The 8410-nt window shown below is 42.9% G+C and overlaps 1 protein-coding gene across 1 annotated transcript; it reads right to left on the bottom strand.

Moving 5' to 3' along the window:
* Positions 1 to 686: 686 nt before the first annotated feature.
* On the bottom strand, positions 687 to 7781 carry LOC124803255 (dystroglycan 1-like). Its single transcript, XM_047264438.1, has 2 exons — positions 7736 to 7781; positions 687 to 2131 (listed from the first exon to the last, which is right to left on the bottom strand). The coding sequence occupies exons 1-2, from the start codon at positions 7779 to 7781 to the stop codon at positions 777 to 779; spliced, it is 1401 nt and encodes a 466-aa protein (XP_047120394.1). The 3' UTR covers positions 687 to 776.
* Between the last annotated feature and the right edge of the window lie 629 nt (positions 7782 to 8410).

Genomic DNA, 8410 nt, shown 5'->3' with positions numbered 1-8410 from the left:
CACCAATTAGCTCACATTACATCAGCTGCAGCCTGAACCCTGCCGTCCAGATACTACAGGTTAAACACATTTGGGCCGTCTCTGAATTCGACGACTTGCATCATTTCAAAAGACGCAAAATCTTCCCTCCTCGGACAACACATCACGCCTCCAGTCAGCTATTGTCCTATTTTTGCGTTTTCTGATCCAATGAATATATGAAGCTTCCGTGCCACTGTAGGTAACTGCCATTTGATCGCTAATCTACTCCAAATGTCTGTTCCATGGAGCCTCCATCTCAGTGTTGCATCAGAAACTGGTTGAGATGGACCTACATTAGCTGACAGCAGCAACATCTGTTGGATATACAAATGAAATTACACAATTTCAGAGATTTTACTGGTCTCATGCAGAAATGATTTTATGTAGAGAGACTGAAGCGGCGAGTGAAAATTAGTACCGAGACCGGGAATCGAACCCACGTTTCCTGCTTACTAGGCAGGTGCGTTAGCCACTTTTTTTTTTTTTAACACTTACCTCACTCTACTCTGTTATAACAGTATTAAGTTCTGTTCACTTCATTTCCATATTAAAATTAGGATACAGACACTCAGGACTAATTATTGCATTGTAGTGCAACGGAGTTCCTGCACTGCATATGTATTGTCAAGTCATGCTTAAATGGAGCCAAGTGAGGTACATGGAAGGCACCAAGTGATTGATTATATGTCTGTCATCTCCACTAAAGCACTGTGAAGAAATATGTGCAAGTAACAGAGAAGGCAAGGAGTCTTATGTTAAGGAGGCACATAAGGAGGTGGTTTTCTGTAAGTCGGCGTGGGGTTGGGACGGTTTTGGCGTCCAGAATCTCGACTAGTTGTGAAAGGAGGCGGCGGTTGGTACGGTGTGTCGTCAGTAGCCGCATTATTCTCTCCCAACAGTGGGTGAGCAGCTGTTGGTGGCGCACTAGGCTCTGCCTCACTTCGCTGATATTCTGGTGGTGGAAGAGGTGGTTTTTCATCCTTCATGATCACGGGACTCTTGTTCTCTGGCTCGGGTCGCTCCTCGAGTTCATCTTGGAATATCACTGGTATTCCCTTATTACGGAAAGTCTGACGTTCGTCTTCATCACCCACACTCAGTTTGCCACGTCTTCTCCTTCGGTACAGCACACATGCAACAATCCCAGCCAGTAATATCATGCCTACAATAATCACAGCTGGTACGATAAAAGTAATGAGGTATTCATCTGAAGATCCTACAGCTGTTTCTTCAAGTGGTGGTACTTTTTCCGCTATAGGGTGTATCAAGGTAAACTCTCCTTGGCATATCTGCGCTGGTATTACCTCTATTTCTTCCACAGGGAATTCTGGGCCGAGGACCATACCCACACGATCTGATATACTATGATCATTATTCAATAAAATTTTTCTCAGTTTTCTAATTTCATCCTCTGGACACACAGAGGTATTCAGTGTCCTGTTGTGCCATGTTACAATTGTTGAACCTTCTATTATGTCACTTAAAGCAATTGCAGAGGCATCATTGTCTCCAAAAAGATCACGTAATTTCTCAATAAACTTTCTTTTGTCTGAAGCACTGCTTTTAAATTTATTATATGGGACATCCAACTTCGTTCTGAATTCAACATTGTAATTAATTTTCCTTGCATGCTTTACTTTTACAGTCAGTACATCATGTGTAGTTAACCCTCGTTTATCTTCACACACCAGATGGTATTCCTTGCTGCCTTCATCACCTGGCATTGGTATTCCATAAAATTCCTGATTCTTTGTATCAACCTGAAGCCAGTTATCTGAAGAAATTTTGTTCAGCTCTAATGTAAGCAAGGTAAGATGCATGTTACGGACATTTCCTTCTTCTGGATCATAAAATGAATCCTCAGGTACAACAACAACTAGCAACTCTCCAACAACTGCTTCAATATGATCAATTGGATTCCTAGGTACAGGAGGGAAGTTCTCAGTAGTGCTTGGTGGAGGCACTATTGGCTGATCTGGTTTTGATGGTGGTTCACATTGTCCAATACCTCGGTATGATACTTTTTTCACTTTAATGAAATCATGTGCAAGAAGATCTCTTAGTGCCTTTGATGGTTCACCCTCTTCATTTGCAGTTAATCTCTTAATCTCTTATATAATCTATCTATTTCATCTTTTGGGCAATGTGATCTTGGCAAGAAATCATTTGTCCATGTGAATATGATAGGATCTGTCACTATCAACCACTGAGCCACCTTGGCACTATGGATCACACAACTGCATAGATTATCGCGGCACGCCTCCATCGATCCATATTCTCACTGCTACCTCATTCTACTTTAATTTCTCCCTTACACAAAAACATACATGAAATCATATTTGTATGAGACCATTAAAGCCTCTGAAATTGTTTCATTTCACTTGTGTAAGTGTCTGCAACGGGGTTTCATGCTGGATCCCCCATTTACGCTCGATGCTGAAGTGCTATCCCAGAATACACAGAGCCTCATCAGTTCTGTTCATGTGTGAAGGGGAACATAAAATAGAATAAGGCGGCACTGAGGAGCTGGATAAGGGATATATATGGACAGTCTCCACTGACACGTGTCGTCCACTTCACGCCATTGCTATGATCTTGCCGAAAACATCAGGTAGTAAATTATTTGCCATCTTTGCGCGAAAACTGTTAGACACAGAGGAAAAACAGCAAACAACCTGGACTCGTTTAAGGCACCAAGTGTCACAATCTTTCAAGCTATATCCCTAACTGCTCGTACATATACATGGTACAAGTGCTGCAAACAGGTATACCTTAGGGTCCATTGATCGTGACAGGCCCACATATCTCACGAAATAAGCGTCAAACGAAGAAACTACAAAGAACGAAACTTGTTCAGCTTGAAGGGGGAAACCAGATGTCGCTATGGTTGGTCCGCTAGATGGCGCTGCCATAGGTCAAAGGGATATCAACTGCGTTTTTAATAAATAGGAACCCCCATTTTTATTACATATTCGTGTAATACGTAAAGAAATATGAATGTTTCAGTTGGACCACTTTTTTCGCTTTCTGATAGATGGCGCTGTAATAGTCACAAATATATGGCTCACAATTTTAGACGAACATTAGGAAACAGGTAGATTTTTCAAATTAAAAATACAGGAAGTAGGTACGCTTGAACGTTTTATTTCGGTTGTTCCAACGTGATAGACGTACCTTTGTGAGCTTATCATTTCTGAGAACGTGTCAACCTCAATGCATTTTGTAATGCGTGTAACGACATTCCTCTCAACAGAGAGTTCTTCGCCTCTCGTAATGTTCGCACATCCACTGTCAATGCGCTGACGCATGTTGTCAGGCATTGTCGGTGGATCACGATAGCAAATATCCTTCAACTTTCCCCACAGAAAGAAATCCGAGGACGTCAGGCCCGGTGAACGTGCGGGCCATCGTATGGTGCTTCTACGACCAATCCACTTGTCATGAAATATGCTATGCAATACCGCTTCAACCGCACGCGAGCTATGTGCCGGACATCCATCATGTTGGAAGTACATCGTGATTCTGTCATGCAATTAAACATATTGTAGTAACATCGGTAGAACATTACGTAGGATATCAGCATACATTGCACCATTTAGATTGCCATCGACAAAATGGGGGTCAATTATCCTTCCTCCCATAATGCCGCACCATACATTAGCCCGCCAAGGTCGCTGATGTTCCACTTGTTGCAGCCATCGTGGATTTTCCGTTGCCCAATAGTGCATATTATGCCGGTTTACGTTACCGCTGTTGGTGAATGACGTTTCGTCCCTAAATAGAACGCGTGCAAAAGATCTGTCATCGTCCAGTAATTTCTCTTGTGCCCAGTGGCAGAGCTGTACACGACATTCAAAGTCGTCGCCATGCAATTTCTGGTGCATAGAAATATGGTACGGGTGCAATCGATGTTGCTGTAGCATTCTCAACACCGACGTTTTTGAGATTCCCGATTCTCGCGCAGTTTGTCTGCTACTAATGTGTGGATTAGCCGCGACAGCAGCTAAAACACCTACTTAGGCACCATCATTTGTTGCAGGTCGTGGTTGACATTTCACATGTGGCTGAACACTTCCTGTTTCCTTAAATAAAGTAACTATCCGGAGAACGGTCCGGACACTTGGATGATGTCGTGCAGGATACCGAGCAGCATAGATAGCACACGCCGGTTGGGCATTTTGATCACAATAGCCATACATCAACACGATATCGACCTTTTCCGCAATTGGTAAACGGTCCATTTTAACACGGGTAATGTATCATGAAGCAAATACCGTCCGCACTGGCGGAATGTTACTTGATACCACCTACTTATACGTTTGTGACTATTAGAGCGCCATCTATCACAAAGCGAAAAAAGAGGTCCAACTAAAACATTCATATTTCTTTACGTACTACACGAATATGAAATAAAAATGGGGGTTCCTATTTTTTTAAAAAAAAGCAGTTGATATCCGTTTGACCTATGGCAGCGCCATCTAGCGGACCAACCGTAGCGCAATCTGGTTTCCCCCTTCACGCTAGACGAGTTTCGTTCTTCGCAGTTTTTTCGTTTGATGCTTATTTCGTGAGATATTTGGCCCGGTCACTATCAATGGACCATATATATATATATATATATATATATATATATGTGTGTGTGTGTGTGTGTGTGTGTGTGTGTGTGTGCGTATGTGTGTACGTGTGTGAGGGATATTCGGATAGTAAGTTCCGAACGGTCGTGGAATGGAAACCATTGTGACAATCAAAAACGTTTTATTTGCAACACTTAATCGCAGCTCCAGCTACTTCTCTACATAGTCGCCGCTGCGACTTAGATACATGTCGTAGCGTTGTGCTGACTTTCCAGTACTCTAGTTGTGCCGGCCGAAGTGACCGAGCGGTTCTAGGCGCTACATTCTGGAGCCGTGCGACCGCTACGGTTGCAGGTTCGAATCCTGCCTCGGGCATGGATGTGTGTGATGTCCTTAGGTTAGTTAGGTTTAAGTAGTTCTACGTTATAGGGGACTGATGACCTCAGAAGTTAAGTTCCAAAGCGCTCAGATCCATTTTAACTCTCATCATAGGAGGCAGCCGCCTCTGCTTTCTACCAATACTCTGCACTGGTCTACAGCTTGTTCACTGAGCCAAAATGTCATCTTCAAAGCCAGATGTTCATGTGCACAGAGATGAAACCCAGGGGCATCCAGTTATAGGCTGTATTATGGCTGATCAAGCACTTCCCATCGGAAACGCTGGAGGAGCATCTTCAATGACCCTTCAGAACGAAAATTGTCATGAAGAAGGATCTACATGACAGCTGTGTAATGTGGGATGTATGACATCACGTGCGATCTCTCACCAGACTCTCATACTTGGCGGGATACACTATTTCCTAGGCGTCTTTATGTGCTAACTGTGCACTTACAACTGAAAAGAGCGACGTGACGCGACCGTTGAGCATACTAGAGACACTGGCCAACACATATGCGCAAAGCTTCATCGGATTTTCACGCTGGTTTGCGTTTTACAACCGATCGAGACTTACATTCTGACTAGCCCATGTGTATGTAGGCTATACTTTATTTATAGACTAATAATTACAGGTGTTAGAAGCAATATGTTTTTAGGTGGGCTAGTACTGTCAATTAGATTTGGCAAGAGCAAGTCATTAATGCTTATTTTCCGCTTGACGGCGGCTTGTCGGGTGTGGAAATTTAGATGCTTTGAGTCGAAATGGTTGGCCTCTACTGAGAGGTGTACTCCAATTTCTGGTGCTGTTACGACTGTGCAGAACATTCAAATTATGTGCTATGTTTTGGGAAGACTGTGTGACACACAAACACACACACACACACACACACACACATATATATATATATATATATATATATATATATATATATATATATATATATATATATATATATATATAATTTTCTGTATGCATACAAAAAGAACAGGTCGGTTCGAGATAAAGTTATTTTAATTTAATAGGTTATACCATACAATACTAATGTTTTTACTATTACATCAATACAGCTTTGCAATGTAAATAATTTGTTCCATACCTCTGTGCGTTACTTAGTATAGCGTAACACTGCATCAACAAGACGCTGCAGTTTCTTCCACTCTTTAGGGATACCCTAAGTTGAACAATTGGGAGTCTGATATTAAAGGAAACCACTATACGCAGTAGGACCTTCCTTTTTATTTTAAGCGGAGTCACTACACACAGCAATATAAATGGCCTACCTATGTACGTTGAAGGGCCAAAAAAGCTGGTACGCCTGCCTAATATCGTGTACGGACCCCGCGAGCACGCAGAAGTGCTGCAGCATGACGTGGCATGGACTCGACTAAAATCTGAAGTAGTGCTGAAGGGAACTGACACCATGAATCCTGCAGGGCTGTACATAAATCCGTAAGAGTACTAGGGGTTGAGACCTCTTCTGAACAACACGTTGCAAGGCATCCCAGATATGCTCAAAAATATTAATGTCTGGGGACTTCCGTGGACAGAGGAAGTGTTTATACTGAGAAAAGTGTTTCTGGTGCCCCTATCTAGAAATTGTGGACGTGTGGGGTGTCGCATTGTCCTGTTGGAATTGCCCACGTCTGTCGGAACGGACAATTGGCATTAATTGATGCAGGTGACCTGACAGGATGCTTACGTATGTGTCACCTGTCAGAGTCAAATCTAGACGTGTTAGGGGTCCCATATCACTCCAATTGCACACGCCCCACACAATTACAGAGCCTCCTCCAGCTTGAAGAGTTTAAAATGGTTCAAATGGCTCTGAGCACTATGCGACTTAACTTCTGAGGTCATCAGTCCTTTAGAACTTAGAAGTACTTAAACCTAACTAACTTAAGGACATCACACACGTCCATGCCCAAGGCAGGATTCGAACCTGCGACCGTAGCGGTCACGCGGTTCCAGACTGTAGCACCCAGAACCGCTCGGCCACTTCAGTTGGCTTGAAGAGTCCCCTACTGACATGCACGGCCCATGGATTCATGAGGTTGCTTACATACCTGTACAAGTCCATCCACTCGATACAGTTTGAAACGAGACTCGTCCGGCCAGGCATCATGTTTCCAGTCACCAACAGTCCAATGTTGGCGTTAAAGAGCCCAGGCTAGGCTAAAGCTTTGTGTTGTGCAGTCATCAAGGGTACATGAGTGGGCCTCATTGGATAGTTCTCACGCTGACACTTGTTGATGGTCCAGCACTGAAATCTGTAGCTATTTGTTACAGGGTTGCACTTCCATCACGTTGAACGATTCCCTTCAGTCGTCGTTGGTCCCTTTCTTGCATGATCTTTTTCCGACTGCAGCGATGTCGGAGATTTGATGTTTTACCGGATTCCTGATATTCATGGTACACTCGTGAAATGGTCGTATGGGAAATTCGTATTCCATCGCTACCTTGGAGATGCTGTGTCCCATCGCTCGTGCTCCGACTATAATACCACGTAGAAACTTACATCTTGATAACCTGCCATTGTAGCAGAAGTAACCGATCTAGCAACTGCGCCAGGCACTTGTCTTATAAAGGCGTTGCCGACCGCGGCGCCGTACTTTGCCTGTTTACATATCTCTGTATATGAATACGCAAGCCTATAGCAGTTTCTTCGGCGCTTCAGTGTAATATTATTGCATTAAAATCGAAAGTCTAGATGTACTTCATTTCAATGACTAGTCACCTAATGTTACTTTATAGAACATTTACTTCCAAGCCTTAAAACAGGAATTTCTTTTTCTCTGTCCTGAGCCATATTAGGTAACATCGGTAGGTAATCTACATTGTCATTTACATTCAGCAAGCCACTTTGTCGAATGTGATGTTGAGTACGTTCCGTAACACTGTCACTTGCCCCATTCACTGTTCCAGTCGCAAATGATGCACAGTACGAACGATTGTTGGTGACCGTCCATGTGACATCGAATCTCTGTAATTTGAACCTTATGGTATCTTCATGAGATATACGTAGGAGAAGAAATATGTTAGTTAAATATCTTTAGAAAATAGCTTTATGACATTTTAACAGTAAATATGATCATGATGGACGATGCTTCTCTTCTAACGTTTGCCAGAGGAGTTGCATGAGCATTTCCATGACGTTTTGGCGCTTGCCAGGCGAACGTATGACGAAAGGCACTGCTCTTTTGGGAATCTCCTGTTATTTCTAAAGCTACTTACTGTATGGGTCGCAGCTCGAAGAGAAATAAAAGTTTTAAACATTTTAAATGTCCTGAGGATTCTTCGAATGAAACTTACATCTAAAACTCAGCAATTTATACTTACGTACTTGGCAGAATGTACATAGACCCACTTCCAGCCAGTTTCTCTACCATTCCACTCACGAACAAGGAGCTGGAAAAATTAGGATCTAAATGCTTCCAT

This window comes from Schistocerca piceifrons, chromosome 6 (genome assembly GCF_021461385.2).
Source record: "Schistocerca piceifrons isolate TAMUIC-IGC-003096 chromosome 6, iqSchPice1.1, whole genome shotgun sequence".
Taxonomy (NCBI): Eukaryota; Metazoa; Arthropoda; class Insecta; order Orthoptera; family Acrididae; genus Schistocerca; species Schistocerca piceifrons.
The sequence above is the reverse complement of the archived record's forward strand: the minus strand, read 5'-3'. Positions and strand labels throughout refer to the sequence as shown.